General features: G+C 37.0%; 2 protein-coding genes across 3 annotated transcripts in view; one reads left to right on the forward strand and one right to left on the reverse strand.

Moving 5' to 3' along the window:
* Positions 1-11,202, reverse strand: part of ATM (ATM serine/threonine kinase) — a 123,090-nt gene extending 111,888 nt beyond the window's left edge. Inside the window, 4 exon segments of the mRNA XM_074304330.1 lie at positions 4,778-4,923; positions 7,592-7,704; positions 7,800-7,901; positions 11,054-11,202. Coding sequence (XP_074160431.1) covers positions 4,778-4,923; positions 7,592-7,704; positions 7,800-7,901; positions 11,054-11,083 — 391 coding nt within the window. The 5' untranslated portion in view covers positions 11,084-11,202.
* An 805-nt stretch (positions 11,203-12,007) lies between these two features.
* The window catches only part of NPAT (nuclear protein, coactivator of histone transcription), a 52,138-nt gene continuing 45,306 nt past the window's right edge, over positions 12,008-18,839 (forward strand). The window contains exon 1 of one of the 2 annotated variants that reach the window (XM_074304332.1): positions 12,008-12,219. In XM_074304332.1, coding sequence (XP_074160433.1) covers positions 12,183-12,219 — 37 coding nt within the window. In that variant the 5' untranslated portion in view covers positions 12,008-12,182. The remainder of the gene's footprint in view (positions 12,220-18,839) is intronic. The other variant, XM_074304331.1, reaches the window with a different exon arrangement.

The raw sequence follows: 18,839 nt of genomic DNA on the forward strand, positions 1-18,839 counted from the left end.
AGTAACTCTAGGCAAAGCACTTAATTTCTTTATGCCTTGGTTTTCTCATCTAATAAATGGGGATAATCACAACCCCAGTTCCAAATGTTATTTTAGATAAAATTAAATAATATATGCAAAGTCTTTACAATCTTTAAAACGGCATATAAATACCAGCTGTTATCATTATTAAATATTTAGCATTTCTGTGCATACAAATGAGTATTTTAAATAAATGAAAGAAGTTTTATATAATCTGGTTTTAACAATTAAAATTAGATAATAATAAAATTGCACTTCTATTAAATTCCCCTACAATTTATACTTTTCACTTAGATTGAATGAAGATCTATTTTTGAGATTTCAATGCATTTTTTAAAAAATGTCTTTTTTTGTTCCATTTCACATTCCATAACTTTTTCCCTCTCTTCCTATCCTACACTAGAGAAGGTCAATATTTGACTTTTGTTTATCAATATATGAAAAATTATACTATGCATACTTTCATTTATCAACAGTTTTTCTGGAAAGAGATAGCATCTTCCTTCCTAGGTTCTTTATAGTTCATTTGAGTAAACATTGTTCTCTTGGTTCTGTTCATTTCACTTTTTATTATTTCATACAATTTTTTTCATCCTTTTCTAAAATCAACCAGCTTAGAATTTTTTACATCACAATGTATAGTATTCTATAATAATCATAGCCTAACTTCTTTAGCCATTCCCCAACTGACAGACATCCCCTTAATTTCCAGCTCTTTGTTACCACAAAGAGAGCTGCTATATTTTAGAAAGTGCTTTTCTTTTCTCCATGATCACCTTGGGAAAGAGATTTAATAATAGCATTGCTGGGTCAACTCGTAAAACTCTTTGGGCGCAATGCTTTCCAAATAGGATCATTTAAATTTTACTATTACAGCATATGGCTGATATAGTCACCTTATTGTTGCATATTTACAAGCCTCCACAAGCACTTCTTAAGCCTTTAGTATATATTTTAAAAAAAAAAAACTGTGCCAGAGCCCAAGAGGAGCCATCCTATCTCAAAACCCTAACACAACACTTGTATTCTTCTCTCATGGAGCTTGCAATCTAATCAGAGAAGCTTGTGGGGCAGTGGATCAAGTATAGATCTGAAATCAGAAAGATCTATGTTCAAATCCTCTCTCAGCCATTTACTTATTAGCTGTGAGATCTTAAACAAATAACAAAATTGTCTGCTTTAGTTTCCTCATCTTTAAAATGAGGATAATAACATCTTCCTCCCAAGGTGGCTTTGAAGATTAAATGAGATAGCTGTATGGCACTTTCCAAACTACAGGGGCTATATAAATCATCATTATTAATATTGTTATTGTTGATAAGGTGTTCATAACAGTATAAAACATAAACATTTAGAAGAGCTACAAGATAAAAAGCAAGTTGAAGTGAAGAAATAACATTTCTTCTAATTGGAAAGATTTCATAGAGGAAGAGGCATAATCATAATAATAAACAAATGACAATAACCAGCAGTTGTATAGTAATTTAGGATTCCCCCCTACCCCCATCAACCTCATTTCAGTATTTTTAGGTTTTGTTTTAGGCAACTTCAGACTTTTCTTTGCCTTCACAGTTTTTAGGAAGATGCCTGGCACTTAGAGAATACTTAACAAGTGTCTATCAACTCTAATTCTGACAACACACAAAAAGTTGTAAAGTTAGATTAAGGTGTTATAAAAAATTTTGATTTTTTAAATTTCATTTTGTTAATTATATTATTTAGGGAAGGGAGGTCAGGTCCGTTTTTCCCATTTAGAAGATTAAGCTGACTGAAATCTATGCTATGGGTTTTTTATAACCCATATACAATTATTAACTCATTTTATCTTCACAACGCCCTGGGAAGTAGGTGCTACTATAACATCCATTATATAGAAAAGAAAAGTGAGGCAGAGAAAGGTTAAGTGACTTCTCTAGGGTCCCAAAGCTAATAAGCATCTGAGACAGAATTTGAACTCATGTCTTCCTAACTATTGGTCTAGTCCTCTACCCACTGTACTATTTAGCTACATCTGAAATGATGGATGATATTTCATCAGATCACATTAAGAAAACATTGTTAGAGTAGGAAATAAAACAAAGGCACAAGAAATGGAAGTAAAGAAATACAGACCATGAAGCAGAAACAAGGGGCACAACCTCAGCATAGAGAATGGAGAAGTATGCACATAAAACCTCAAAATTTCATAGCCAAACATGACCAATTCCTCTATTTTATATATGAATAAATAGAAGATGTAATATATTGTACTCATGTGTGTCAGGAAAAAATAGATAACAGTTGAGACAAGGACAAAGTCATTTTTACTTTTTTTCCCCAAGATTTTTTTTTTCCAAAGGAATTTATGAAACTGTCCAAGGTCTGTTGAAGTTGTAGTCTTTGTCGTTAGATAACTATGTTGATGAAAGCACAGCTCTTTTGAAGTACAGAAATATAAGAAAACAAATATTCTAACTAGTGATAAAATACACGATTATAAACAATACTGAGAACATTATATTTACTATTCAATATTCCCCCACTACTTTTTCTTGCCTAATTAATTTTATTAAGAAAATTGAGAAAAACAATATTCCAATATACTACTTCATCCAATTTAAAAAGAAATCATAGCAAAGACTGTACAAGATAGAGAATATAAGGTAAGGATGACTCAAACAAGCTACATTATTTTAATTTGTCATGAAACTATGAACTGTCCAACTGGTTTTGGAAAGGAATATCTAATTACATGAGAAAAAATACAAAATTATCTATATCCTTTGACCCACTGTTCCTACTTAGGTTCATACTCCAAGGAGATTACTAAGCAAAGACTCATCTGTACAAAAAGATTCACAAAGCTCTAACTTTTCTTTCCTTTTTTTTTTTTTTTTTTTTTTGGCTGAGGCAATTGGGGTTAAGTGATTTGTCCAGGGTCACACAGTCAGGAGGTGTTAAGTGTCTTAGGGTCACATTTAACTCAAGTCCTCCTGACATCAGGGCTGGTGCTCTACTCATTTCACCACTTAGCTGCTACATGAAACTCAAACTTCTAAAAGAAAAAAGAAAGTATATTCTAACAGCAACATAATTTATGAATTTATGAATGTAATAGAACATTGTTGCACGAAAAGGAACAACAAATATTGAGAGTCAAAGTGGTGCAACAGGAAAAATACTTAATATAAATTTAGAGGATCTGGGTTCAAATTCTATCTTAAATACATACATATATACATATGTAAATTAAAAAATAAATATATACATAAATATATAAATATATAACATGTCCCTTACTTTTACTGTGACCTCCAACAAGTCACTTAGTTGCTCTAGATCTATTATAAAATAATATATTTGTAAAATAAATAAGTTGAACTAGATGACTTCTAAGATCCCTAAATCTAGGACTCTATGAATTCAAATAAATACGAAAATTTAAGTGATAAAGTGAATTAAGTAAAATTAAAAAGACAGTAAGCATATTAACTATAACTAAATAAAAAAAGAACATAATTAAATAGAAACAAAAATAAGATCAAATAGAGTGAATTAAATTTGGAACTTCATTGTTCAAGTTATAGATAGTCAATCTTTCCCTCAGTTTCGATGATATTCCTCTAAAATCTGACCAACTTCACAATCCACTTTACAAGGACCATTATCCAGGTTTCATTCTCCATATGCAGCTGGTCCTGAAACCAAAATATTTTCTTCTTTCTCTGCACTCTCTCCCTTGATGATTTCAGCAAAAGCTCACAAGAGTTCAGCAATACTTCTACAAAGTTAGCTGGTGAATCTATAATCAGATCTTTTTCCTAAACTCCAAATTCTTATTTCCAATTTCCTGATGGAAAGCTTCACCTAAATATCCAATAGACACTTCAAAACCAAAAGCTTGAAAAAAGACTCACTGACTTTCCCCCTAAACCAATTCTACCTAACTAAATTCCCTCTTTCTATTAGGACCCCCATCTTTCCAGTCACCCAAGTGATTAATATCCTTCAATATAACCATTTATCTTGTTCTGTTTGAGAAAAAAAAAACAACTGATATATATATAAATATAAAGAGAGAGAGAAAACAAAATTCATTGCTCAAAATCATAATATAGATTATAGTTATATTTGTACCTGTAATGGGCCAGAACTCTGGAAAAAATGTACTTAAAACAAGGATTCTTACAATAAGGTATTAGCTCAGTGAAATTGATAAGACAATGGCTATCTAGTTTAGCGTGGTGATTAACAGTTCTATAAGTTCAGTATGATTGATTTAACCTTACAACAAAATATTGGCTCTCTAGTGATATTATTGGCTTATACTGGATTTAATTGTAATAGAGTATTTAAGAGGTCAGAGTCAGACTTCATGACAGACTTAGAGAGGGATCAAAAAGACTTGAAGATAGAGGACTGGAGGCTGGAGCTCAAGTTCTTGGAGCCAAGGAGAGACATTCACTCCATCTCCCACTACCATAGTAACTGGCCTGTCCTTCATTTCTCCACTGAGACCAAGGCCCATCTGAAGAGTCTCCAGAAAGCTAACCCAGACCCCAAGCAAGGAGACAGACTGTAAAGGAGACAATAAAGAATTTGGACTTTATCCCTGGCTATTCTTATGGTGATTACTCAGCTGAAACAAAGGTTGGTCCAAAGACCTCCAGAAAGCTAACCAGAACATTACAATCACCTAACTTTTCCTTCACCATGTTCAAACTAAAGCAACTGACCATTAGGCAATCCATCAACAAATATATAACATGTCCCTTACTTTTATTTGCACATTTGATGAAGTATTTAACCAAGCTGGTAATTTCTTGCATCTTTTTCTGTCTGGAAGCTTGTGTTGAAGCAGATACATTTGGTTTTGCTGTTCGCAAACATTCCGTTTCCTTCTGGATGTATTTTTGCAGAAACCTTCAAGAAAATAAAATATATTTTTAAAAAATGATCTGTGGGGTTTCCTTTAAAATCTTTCAAGAATCCATGCAACTTAAAAAGTATTCTTTTAAGTGTTTAATTTCAATTCATATCCTGCTATCCATTCATAGTGCTATGGCCAATTGTGAGAATGGAGAACAGATGCAAGCAAGAGATGTTGTAAAGGTAGAAAGGACAAAATTTGACAACAGTTAGATATGTGGTATAAACACAAGTGAGAAATGACAGCAAAGTTGTGACACAGACTTATAGGAAGAGTGATGGTGCCCTCAACAGTAAAAAGAGTTGGGCAGCATTAAGAATTGTTTTGGGGAAAGATGAATCTATTTTGAACCTGCTATTTTCAAGATGACTATCAAGTCATCAAGTCTTTCAACTTCAAGTATTCAAGGTACTCATCCAATTCAAGATGTCCAAAAAGGAAGTTGGTGATGTGAGAACAAAGATCAAGAAGAATTTAAAATTGAATATAGAGATATAAACATCTACATAAAAATGATACCTGAATTAGTAAGACCTAGTAAGATAACCAAGTGAAATATATAGGGAAAAAAAAGGCCCAGGATAGAAGGGAGGACAATAAGGAGAAATCTAGGTAATATAAAAACAAAAGATACACCCCCCCCCATATTTTCTAAAAAATGAGAAAAAAAGCATCAGCTGTACCACTTCTTTTTTTACAAAAAGAACCACGCAAAATATTTAGCTTTTATTCCAATAATACATTTCCCTCATGTATGTTGAGATCATAGATATTTTTACTTGTTAGATGCATTCAACAATAACTTCATTAAACAATCATTTGATGATTATTATCAAATGAGTCATAAAAGACTTATTGTCCCCAAAGGAACTGTCTCCCCCTTCCCCCCAGTGATTATCTTGTACCAAAGCAAAAAAATGGAAGAACTCCTTAAAGATGCTAAGATTTTTCAGGTGCTCCCGTTTGTACCTAATAGTGCTAAAATATAATGACTGTACTGAAAACTCCAGAATGCACTAAGGTCTTCTCAATTAGATTCATGTTGCTCAGAGAAATTAACACAAAAATTCACTCAGGAAAACCAAGCAGACAAAGAATGCCTATTAATTGACAGCCAATGTGAATAGAGAGCTACCTTAGAGTTCAAGTCCCAATTCTGACATATGTTAGCTATATCACAGGATCAGAGATTTAAAGCTGGAAGGAATCCACCAGACTACAGAGACCAACTTTCATTCAACACATAGGAAACTAATATTTAAATCATTCAACTTCAAGTACTCAAGTTGCAAAAAAAGTTCCCTGTATTAATATAGTCAGAAGACTAAAAACACAAAAAACCCTTAAATATCACCTACATCACGGACATTCCTTCAACTTTATCAGTAGATAAATTTTGACAATTAAGATGAAGAATAAATAATCCAAAATCTAACAGGAGAACAAGAACAGGCTTAACTGCATTTAGGAATCTGGGTAACATCTTACAATGATTCTCTTTTACCAAGATTCATATTTTCAATTTTGTAATTCCAATATCTTCCTAGAGATGTTATGCAGCTGTGGATTAAGGAATATTACCAAAATCTCAGATGTAGCAAACTGCAAATGAGCAACAGAAAGACATCAAGTATATTCAAGTAGGATGCAGTAAAAATGAAGACTTGTAGACAAAAAAGTAATGTCAAAGGTATCATTCAAGGATATGTATGACTAGAAAAGCAGACTGCCAATAAAATTCAGCTAAAAAGTTGTACTCTAAATGGGTTCAGATTTGCTTTGAAGCATTTTTATCATTTCCAAGCTATTAAGTCGTTTTAAGTTTGACTTTTCACTTAGCAAAGACCTGAAAACAAAATAAACACATCCTGGTAAGGAAGTAGTTAAATGAACTGGAAGATATGAATAACATGAAATATCACATAAAATATAAAGAATTTCAGAGAAAAAAAATAAGACGTATAGTGAACTGATGCATAGTGAAGTAGAATGAAGAAAATGATAATCATATTTATAACAACAATGGAAATGGAAATAACAATTTAAAAAAAATTCACTTCTTTTTCTTCTTTGAAGAAGTAGGACACTGTCAATGCAGAACACTACAGGTACCTTCATACTCTGCTGATAGGTGTACTAATTTTGCTGAACTCTTTCTTTTCTATCAATTTTTTTTCTCTGTAATAAGGAATGATTCTTTGGGTAGGGGAGGGTGAAGAAATTTATTCCCAAAAACTAAATCATATAAAAATCAATTTAAAAATTACAACTTCTGTTTACAAAGCTATATGATTCATACTCTAATGGATTATACCTGTTGAAATCATAAAATTATAAAATCAGTATCCATTTCAACAACTCAATTATTTTTGTAATCTACATGGAAGATATTAAAATATTTTTTAAAAGCAGTTAACAAAAGAAAAATATGATCCAATTTTTAATCCTCTTAAATTCTTCATATAAAAATAATACTTTTATTATATTTTGAACTAATCACAACTTAGCAAGAAATTATTTTATATAAAACACCGAGTTAAGCTCTTTAGAAAATGGTAACATAGTGTCTAATACATGAAAAGAAAATCAATGGTGACAATAAATTATACAAATGATGGTTGGAAAATGAAAGAGAAAAATTTATTAAAAAAAAAAAAATACCTAAAAACAGCATCCCAGTTCAAGTACTTTCCTTGTCTAGAATCAGAATTCCGATCCAAATGTTTAACTGTTTCAGGATCTCGGATCAAATGTTTGAATTTCTCAACTTCTTTCTGAAAATATATTTAAATATGAGTTACTATAAATCTACAACTTTGTCTGAGATGAGAACACTGTATAAATTGTATAAATTGATGTCATTCACTACCCTTCGTTCTGTAGCTCTGTCATTTTCAAGTTGACGACAGCAAAGTAGTAAATCATGTAAATCGAGGCTCATGTTCAAATTGTTAATCCACGCAACAGAGATCTATAAGGAAAAAAACAAGGTAATACTATAAATCATAACACAAATTAAGCATAAAATAGAATAACCGAAGTCTCCTGTTTAGTTGCTTCTAATAAATGTCCAGTTTGCTAGTAAGCATGGAATCATGCTACTGAAAGTAATCTAGGATTAAGCTTTGGCAAGAGGTAGTAAAAATAGAACAAGATAATGGGGCAGTGTAGCACTGAAATGGCTAATAATTGGGCTAAGGTTGGAGAGAGAGCAAAGTGAAGTCAAGGTAGGAATGATAGCCTAGAACACAATGAAGAAGTTAAGAAGTTGAAAGACTAGTATGAGGAATAGGATGAGAAATAATCTGTTCAATGGCACTTCCTATAAAATGCCCACTTTCAGGGCAAGAACTGTTTCATTAAAGTCTTGTCTCCAGCATGTGCCTGTCACACAGTGAGCACTGCATCTCTGGGAAGCTAAATGATTCAGCTGGGGGTCTCATGCTTCCTTCTGAACAAAATGGAGAGATGGGGTTAAATGAGAGGTGAGGTAATAATAAGTTAAACAATCTGACCTAAAGGACAATCATTAATGTCTAAATATAAAGCTGAAAGAGCAGGCCTACTATACTATAGTCCTTGGCCCTCTAATAATATATTTAACAATTACTCAGATTAATTATGCCAATCAATAAGCATTTATTAAGAGCCAAACATAAACTCTGTATTACTTCCACTATCTGCCTCCACTAGGGATTAAGAGTAACCCCCAATTACTGCAAGTAGGCACAGGAAGCCTAGATAAGAAAGGGTGGGAGTGGGTAGGACACAGCTTGGTAGATAAAGGTAAATATCTGAAGAGCTGTCACCTAAAAGAATAACCATTCAGAGAAAAATCTTCCTAACAATAACTGCTATGAAGAAATAGTACTAGCTAAGGAAGTAATGGTTTCTTCTCACAAGTTTTCCAAGTAAAGGGCTAGATTACCCTTGCTGTAAGTGTAAAAGAATTCTTTAGTATAAATACATGACCAAAAGGGTCCCTTGTAACAATTATTCTTTGAATTAAAAGTAGAAGTGGGATTTGTTCAGTTTCCTTCATCCTTCCTTTAAGTAATAGACTAAAACAATACTGCAAAATAAATGGTTTCCATTTATAATAATGTAATTATAAACAAACATATAGAGATGGGGTTTTCATTCAACACTCAAATGAGACACCAATTTCTACTCTAAACCGGTCTTGATCATTTCCCCAAACCTATTATCTTCTATTCATTCTGTATATACTTTGTATTTACTTATATGTAGATAGGTATATGTAGTTTCTCTCATGGAATATAAGCTCTTTGAGGGCAGTTTGTTCCAAATATGTTTTTGCATGGTCTAGCCCAGTGTCTAGCACATAGAAGGTTTAAAACTGCTGATTAATGAATCATGCAAATCACACCCTTTCAATCCCATGTTTTCTCTTTTATAAAATGATAATAGTACTTGCACTTCCTGTCTCATAGGGTTCTTTTAAGGTCTACAAAATCCTTTTCTTATAAAAATACATAAAGGTGAGTTTTAATTATTACTAAAACTAAATTTAATCTCCTTCACATAAAAGCTCTTCCAATATTTTAAAACTTCCATGATATCCTACCTATTATTTTTCAGGATAATCCTTCCCATGCTTTTTTTAACCTATTTTCTCTTAAAATAAAAAAATTGAAATTTGAAGAAATGAATTAAAATCTTGTACCTACCACTAAATAGTTATGACTTCTGAGCTCAGTTCCCCCATTCATAAAAAGGAAATAATGATCTTTCCATTATCTAAATCAAAAGGTCTTAGGAAAAGCTAAGTAACTATAAATATTAGTTATTTGTGATTAGCCTGAAGTCCAAGAATATGCAGCTCTGATTTGACAGAAAGCCAAAGTTATAAGAGATTCCTAGCTCTGGTCCAGGTGTCTTTTTGATTAACAGAGGTCATTACAGAAGGCAGGCCCCCAAGACACCTTTTTTTGCTCATAAGACTTGCATGGGACACTCCCCCTCATCACAAAGTTCCAGACCTACCACTTTCACTTTTAGTTCTGGGGAAAATAACCCTTACAGAACTCTACAAATACTTCTGCAAAGAACAAAGAATTAATTACCCTGAATAAAGATCTACTCCCCTTCAGCTTTACCCTTTTCAGGTATCAATTCCCTATCTGTAAGGATTCTCTCATTAGCACATATCTCCAGCAGAACAGAGGCTGACTCACTTTAACATACTAGTTGGCACAAAATGAGTTTAATGAATGTGTTTTCATTCATTCATCAAAAAGTAGAAATGAACTGTTTAAGAATTTTAGCTTAAAATTCGCTAACAATACACAAGAGATAAATGAAAATATATGAACTAGGTATCTTGGTATAAAAAGTTCTTATCCAATCCTGACCAAATGAACAGTCATGGCACAAGCAGCTCAGCAACTACTGTTAACTCTATTAAAAAAAAAAAAACTGCTAGAAAATGAATGCAAAGGATTGGTATAATGCTAAACTCAGGCCACACACTGCTTGCTGGGTGTTAGCTCTGGAAAACAGCGGGTGTCCTAATAATAAAAGGAGGGGGAGGAGACTTCTAAGCGAGGAGTTCCTGACACAATACAATGGATAGCTGGTCATCAGAGCACCTAAGTGGTAAGGTCTGTAGATAGGAAGATTTGAGTTCAAACGCATCCTCAGACATTCAATAGCTCTGTGACCCCAGGCAAACCTTTCTTATCTATAAAATGAAGATGAAATAAGATAATTGCATAGTGCCTAGTACCTAAGTGCTTTATAAATGTGGTTATTAACCCTGGGCTTAGCCATTCCGACAAATCACTCACTCTCTCTAGGATTCCAGGTTCTCCTCTAAGGATCCTTTGCAGTAATACTCTTACTTAAGTGTGACTGACAATTAAAAAACGTACTGCAATACTCTGCATTTCAGACACCAATTCACACGGTAAGTAGCTCTGTCTAGACTCTAGCAGGATTTCCTAAACGTTTTCCACTCACGATCCCTATGCACCAGAAAAAATTTTGCACCACCTGAGTATATAAGTATTTAAACAGGTAACAAATCAAACGTTTACAGATAATTATAATTTCAAGCCCATCACATTCCGCTAGCTTCGCGCTAGGGTCTTCGTCCCCCACCTCCCGAAGATTCCCGGCGTCACGAAGCATCCTTAACTACTACATCCTAGAGAATGGGTCGCCCATTTGGGGCAGCTTGCTTCAACCATACGGACCAGGAACAAGGTCTCCATGAGCCCAGAACGGAAGTCTTGTGAATGGGACAGGGAAAAAAAAGGAAGAAAGAAACCACCAGTCAAGAGAGAGGAGACTCCGAGGGAGACTCCGAAGCGCCTGGAGAAGAGTGGTTGGAAACGCTGGGCTCGCCTTCGTGGGCTGGCGGAAAATTGGAGGGAAAGGGAACGTGGCCACCTTCGCCATCGCTTCCCAGGGGATTTAAAGTACTCCCCTCGGCTCCGCCCCGGAGTCTAGGCCAAGGGGAAAAGGTATCCCGGGTCACTGACGCCAGGTGGGGGCAGGATGTAGTGAGCGGTCCTGAGAAAGGGGGAGCCGCAGACCTCCCAATCACGAAGCAAAATCCCCAAAGCCCAAGGAAGCGGGACGCGCTCTTCCTCGCCCCCTACCGCAGGGATCCGAAGGCGGCAGCCTCCAGAAGGAAGGCCTCCTCGGTCCGCCCTTCTCCTTCCAGCCTCTTCTCCCCACGCGCAGACCGCTCACAAGCGCCACGCTCACGCTACAGTTCCCACTTCCGGGTTCAAACAACCATCAGCGCGCAGTCTACCTTCTTGGCGGGAGAATCCGGAGAGGTCGCAGCATCTGTGACTCCCTCTGCGCAGGCGTACCACTAGTCCCCTCCTTTCCCCGCCTCACTCTATAAGGCGGCGGTTCGCTAATAGGACGCGACGATTCAATAGAGGGATCATGCTCCATCAGGCGCTTCATTAAGATATACTGCGCAGGCGTATAACGGCTCAACCTCCATTTTTTTTTTTTTTCCCACCCCGCCTTCCTTATCCCTGAGCGGAAATGATGTTCCTTTCACTCAGTGTTGGGGCGGGGCACGTTTCCGCGCCTTTCTTTCTCCTTAGGAGCGATTGGCTGCATTGGAACCAGGGGGCGGGACGAGTTGCCTCGGGGTTCGGTGCCTCAGCTGACGCCGCGGCTAGGACCGAGAGATGCCGTCTCGGTGTTGTTACGCGAAAGGTTTTTGAGACGTGCCCGGGGTCTCAGCCCTTCCTGTGGCCTGATCATGTTGTTGCCGTCCGATGTTGCCCGGCTAGTGTTGGGTGAGTAGCGCCTCGGGGCGGACCGAGCTGGTCCGCGGATCTCCGGCTTACCCTTCAACAGAAAGGGTGGGGGAGGGCGAGGGAGAGGCTCTGCCTCCCTGCCTCCTAGCTCAACCGGCCTCTCAGCCCTGGGGGTGAAGGGAGCCCGAAACCCTCTGAGTCCACTAGTGCGACACTTCTCCCGCTGCTTCCCGTGAGACAGACGCTCACCCTGACGGGAGGCGAGGCGGGAGAATTAGGGCCCGGCCTCGGGGAAGATCCTGACGTGGGGGAGGAGATGGCTCTTCCTTGCCTGCACTCAGTTATCCGCATCAGAGCCAGGCTGGGCGGCCTGAGAGCCGTGGCAGGACGAGCGAGGGCCTCTTGGGGAGCGCCCACGGGGGCCACCTTCCGATGAATAGACGCTTTCCTTCGGGGCCACGGGCTTTGGGAGCTCCTCCCGGAGGCGTTTGGTTGCTCGGCCCGGCCGCCCCTCGGGCGCTGCCCCACGTTTCTGAGCCTCCGCAGCTACTCTCCCAATTCTCTAGCAAGGAGAAAGGGCAGACTAGGGATTCGTTTTTAACCCTGATCGCATGTTCTTCCATTTGGATGGCTCAGTTCCATTATCCAGCTCGTGTTGCATTGATGAGGTGGGCCATTCCATTTTTGGTGGCTTTATGTTTGTATTTTTTTGCTTTGTGTTTTTGCATTCTTTGAAAATGAATCCCCAGTTGAATTGTTGAGTTGAGCCGCCTATATTTTCAAAATCTGAGCCAATGACGGAGACTTGATATATGTTTAAATTTGTTTTTCAACTAATATTGAAGGAGCGGTAGGTAATATTCCTGGCATTTTTACTGGCTGCCCCTCATACCTGGAATTTTCTCCCTCCTCATTTCTGCCTCCTGACTTCCTTTGAGATGCTGCTAAAATGCCATCTCTTTAATTCTCCAGTGTCTGTTCTTTGTTGTTTGTGTCCAGTTCATCTTGTATATAGAGTGTACATAGTTATTTGCATGTTGGCTCCCCGTTAGATCGCAAATTCTCCGAAAATGGGGGCTTTTACTTTCCTTTGCACCTCGAGAACTTAACACAGGGGCAGCTAGATGGCGCAGTGGATAGAGCACCAGCCTTGAATTCAGGAGGACCTGAGTTCAAATTTGGTCTCAGACACTTAACACTTCCTAGCTGTGTGACCCTGGGCAAGTCACTTAACCCCAGCCTGGGGGGGGGGGAACTTAACACAGTAATTGGCAAATAATTAGGTACTTGATAAATGGTTATTGTCAGATTGATATTGCCAAAGTTTAAGACTGATATTCGAACCCCAAATGATAGTGATAAAGGTAAATGCCAGAGTGTTTTAAAGTTAGGGATGTACTGATCTAGAAGTCAGACAAAGCCCTGTACTGCCAGAATATGTAATGGCATATTTTCCCTGGGAACACTGTCATTTTACATAAAGATTCTGAAGTACAGCTAGTTTGTCTATTTAGTTTACATTCAGTGATTCTAGTTTAGGAGAAGATCTGATATCCAACTGAAGTGATGTATTAGAAATTACCTTGAATATTATAACTTTATGGAGATATTCTCTCCATCCATAAAAATCACAACTTATACACACTTTTTCATCCTATATACTTGTCTTCATCCAGTACATCCTCCACAGGAGATCTATTCGGGATGGCTTTTTCTCAATGTTCACTATCTCTGTAATAATTCTTCCTTGAATTTTGCCAAGAAACTCACTGGTCTATAGTTTGAAGACAACCTTTTTTTGAAAATTGTGACAGTATTTATGCTCCTTTCCTGTGGCACCTTTCTTTTTTTCCATAATCTTTCAGAAATCAGGTGTCATAGCTACTCTTTTTTTTTTTTTTTTTTTTTTTTTTTTTTTTTTTTTTTTTTGCTGAGGCAATTGGAGTTAAGTGACTTGCTGGGGTCACACAGCTGGGAAATGTCTTGACCCAGATTTGAACGCAGGTCGTCTTGACTTCAGGGCTGGTGCTCTATCCATTGTGTCACCTAGCTGCTCCTATCATATTACTCTTTTAATATTTTGGGAAGTAATATATCTGGAGCAGGTGACAAACTCAAGTAAGGCAGGTAGGTGATTTCGTAGAGCTGTAAGGTAGACAGTGATAAAGTAATTGAGAACTGGGGATATGGCCATACTCAGAATATTCATTATGGTTTGATGTCTTCTTGTAATAGATTGTTCCTTGGATTTGTCCTTTGTTCTTCATTGTCCCTTTAGTAGTTTTTAATCAATGACTGGAATGAAAGCTTTGATGGCATACTTATCAAATTTTCAGATAATACAAAGCTAGGAGGATAGCTAACTCATTTTATAACAGAATCAGAACCCCCAAATCTTGATTAGCTTGACCAAATCTAATGAGATGAAATCAACTAAGGTAAATGTAAAAAACTCTTGGGCTCAAAAAATTACTTTCACAAATGCAAGATGGAGAGGGCATAATTATACCATATTTAACCTGAAAAAGAGCTGGGGGTTTTAGTGAACTACAAGCTCAATGTGATTTATAGTGTGATAACAACCCCCCAAAAAGTGAAGTAGATCTTGAGTCAGCTTTTGGGATATATAGCTTTCAGGAATATTTTACCTTGGTCATACCACCTCTAGAGAGAAATATATTGGGTAGAGTAATGGCTGATAGAAACTAGAAGAGATATTGATAAATTGAAGAGTATCCAAAGGCAAAAGGTGATGAGGAAGAGAGGGAAGGGGCTTGAGTTAATGTCATCTAAAGATCATTTTAGGTGAAATAGGAGATGAGAGATTTAGAACATGATATCATCGTAGTTGAAGGATAGTCATGTGGAAGTGACATGCCATGTTCTTTTTGAGTCTAAAGAGCAGAACTTGGAGTAGTGGGCAGAAATTGCTGAGGCACATTTAGACTTGATATGGGGGGAACTTGTTAACAAATATAATTCCTAATGTAAAATATAGTTGCTTCTGAAGGTAATGGATTTTCTCTCATTGAACAATTTTAAACAGACATGACACAATTTGTTGAAGGTGTTGTAGCAGGGATTCTTTTTTAGGTACTGGTTAAAATAGTGGCTACTGTGCACTAAACTATGGTTTAATGAATAGTTGGAGAGCCTTCAAAATCTGCCTCTTTTTTAATGAGGAGTTTGGAAGAGGTCTTGGGGTCTCTCAGTCTCACCCAGCCTGGAAGTACAGCAACTACTCATGGGATGGTCTCTCAGTCTCACCCAGCCTGGAAATACAGCAACTACTCATGGGATAGCCTCAGTCCCACTAAAGATCTGCTCAAGTGATTTGAGCCACTCTTTCTAACCTGAATCAGTTCACTCACTACCACCACTACCACTCCCATAGTCCTTCTGGCTCCCTGTTCAGGGAGGTAAAGAACTATATTGATACTGTAGTTAATGAGGACTACTGATCATCTTAGCACTCTAGCTCAGAACTCTTGAACTTATGCAATTTACTAGCTTCAGCTTCCTGAGTTAGCAGGCACACATTACCATTCTAGTTAGATCTCTTGATATCATGTGGATATAAATGGAGCATACAGGCTATCCATCAATTCTCTGTATCTCTTGCCTGGTGAATGGCCCATCTTTTAACCATACATTTCTCCAATAATATTTTTCGTATTTCTCTTTTTGTTCATTTTTTTCCATTGGAATATGTTTTAGTCTATTTTCATTTGCTATTAAGTTTTGTATTGCATAGACATCCACAACTTTGTCGATTAGGAACAAAAAATAAAACAGAAAATATCAATAAGCATTTTGGCTTACTATGTGCCAAGCACTGTATCCAGGCACTGAGGATGCAAGTATAAGGAGTGAAACAACCTTAACAATCTCTACTCTCAATGAGAATACATTCTAATGGAACAGGTTGTACATGTATGCACACATTTATACACAAATAAATAAATGTGTTTATGGAGAGAGAAAAAACACCTAAGCACACAAATATAAAATGAATAAATAAAATATTTCCAAAATAGTTTGGAAGGAAGAATACTAGCTATTTGAAGGAAATGTTTCATGCAGAAGATGGTACCTGAACCACATCTTAAAGGAAGACATGGAGTCAAGAGATCATTTATAATTAAGGTTATTGTTTGTCCTTCATTCCTGAAGAGGACCATGACATTAGGGAGATGATGTCATGACCTGCAGGTGATTCTGATTTAGTGAAGGAGGGCTGTGCTTCACTTTCCCCTCCAGAGCCAGGGACAAGAGATCAAGATAACTGGAAATGGCCCTGGATAAAATGGGAGACCTTGGCCTTTTTAAGCTAAGGTATTCGACAGATCACAGTTTGATTGAGGCTGCACCCATTCAGCAACTGAGGCAAAGAATTTCCTCTTTGTCCTAGTCCAAAAAAATATATAAATGAATGAATCTTGAGAGGAACACTCTCAGGGTTTCTGGCCTAAGGAGAAATGATTACTATTTACATTTAAGCAATGTCGATCAGAATCCAAACAGTGACCAAGTGGGACTTGGCCTAGGACCTCTTGTTGGCCCATGAGGATTGGATTAGTTTTGGTTTAAGGCTTGGTCCTTAAGAAAGAAATCTAGACAGTAAACCTCAAGATACTTTAGGAGGGATACAAAAGAAAAAAAAAAGTGCTTTTAAGAACATCTGTAGATAAGGGCAAGATATTCTATGTAGCAAGAGGGAGGAAAGGAGGGAAAGATAGGAAGGAAGGAATCTCCTAACTGACCAATTCCAATGTGTGGGCCAGTTTTACTCACAGAGGTGGTTGTTTGTTCTTCCATAGACAAATGACATCAGGGAGGTGATGCTATGACATGCACATGAATTGGATTTGAGTGAGGGTGGGCTGTCATTTTGACTTAATTGCAAAATGTGAAAGGGATAGTAATTTCCACCCAGTCTGGAAAGACAATTGGGGCCAGGTTATTAAGGGCTCAAAAAGCACTAGAATTGGTTGAGGAACCATACAGTCAAATTAGTTTGCCAGTAGTATGTGAAGGAGTTGGGGGAGACTTAAAGAAGGGGGAACCAGGCAGAAGAGGTGATGAGGACTTGACTAAAGTGGTAGCTATATGAGCAGAGAAGGGGTAAGATTGTAATGGTGTTATAAAGGTAGAAATAACAAGATTTGACTACTGTTTTAATATATAAGATGGGCAAGAATAAATGAGGTTGTTTTTTTTAAGGAGGACATTTTTAAAGTTACATACCTCTGATGGATGTGGATATCTTCAACATAAAGAAGATCCAACTCACTTCCAGTTGATCAATGATGGACAGAAATAACTACACCCAGAGAAGGAACACTGGGAAGTGAATGTAAATTGTTAGCACTACTGTCTATCTACCCAGGTTACTTATACCTTCGGAATCTAATACTTAATGTGCAACAACAAAATTGGATTTACACACATATATTGTATCTAGGTTATATTGTAACACATAAAATGTATGGGATTGCCTGTCATCAGGGGGAGGGACTGGAGGGGGGGGGGAATAATTTGGAAAAATGAATACAAGGGATAATATTATAAAAAAAATTACTCATGCATATATATATTGTGTGTGTGTGTGTGGGGGGGGGATTCTAAATAAATAAATAAATAAAGTTCCATACCTCAGAAACTGAAAGGATGTGTGGTGCTGATACTTTTCACAAAAATTGGGAAACTATACCAATGAGGTGAGTTTTAGACTTACTGATTTTTAAGATATCTCTGGTCCATTTGGTTTGAAATGGGTAATGTGTGATGTGGGACTGAAGACTAGGTAGGAAACTGGAGTTGGTTTTATAAACCTGCAAGTCATCTTTATATAAATGATAGCTAAATTATCGTGGTCTTTGTATCCAATAAAGTAACATGACCAGGGATAGAAGAGAGAAGAGAAGAGGGCTCAGTATAGAACCTTGGCAGGGGACAAGATATGAATAGTGAGCCAATAAAGGAGACTGAAAAGGAACAGTCAGGCAAGTAGGAGGAAAATCAAGATAGACTAATCATGCTAACTTAGAGGTCAGAGTATCCTGGAGAAGAATGTAGTTAACAATGTTAAATATAATCGGTATTCAATGAAGAAGGCTTTTCCTTCTTGAGAGTAGACCATGAGAATGTGCGATTAGAAAGCATTAGTAACTTTGTAAAGAATTGAATGTTGAGGTTGCAAGTTAAATTGTAAAGAGTTGTGGAGTGATTGAGATGAGAACAAGTGAAAGCAATTAAATATAGACAACTTTTTCAAATAGCTTGGCTGAGAGGAAGGAGAGATTTAGAATGTTAACTTGAGGAAATGGTAGGAAATAATAAAGTATTTTTAAGGATGGGGAGGAGATGAACTTGTTTTAAAGGTGGGGAGAGGAAATTGGGAGAGGCTGAAGATTAGAGAAGTTAGGGCTTTGGTTGAATGGCCTTAATTTTATTAGTAAAGTAAGAGGCAAAGTCTTCAAGTGATAAAGGGAGGGATTCTAGGGAGAATGAAATAGGGGATTGATTAGGGAGAAATATAAGAACTGTAAGAGCTTGAGTTAGATGGGATGACATGAATTCTTAATTCACCAGCTAGCATATTTACTAAACTTCTTGAAGTTGCTGATGATTAGAGTTATGGAGATGTATGGTCAGGG

The sequence above is a fragment of the Sminthopsis crassicaudata genome, chromosome 3 (genome assembly GCF_048593235.1).
Source record: "Sminthopsis crassicaudata isolate SCR6 chromosome 3, ASM4859323v1, whole genome shotgun sequence".
Classification (NCBI taxonomy): domain Eukaryota; kingdom Metazoa; phylum Chordata; class Mammalia; order Dasyuromorphia; family Dasyuridae; genus Sminthopsis; species Sminthopsis crassicaudata.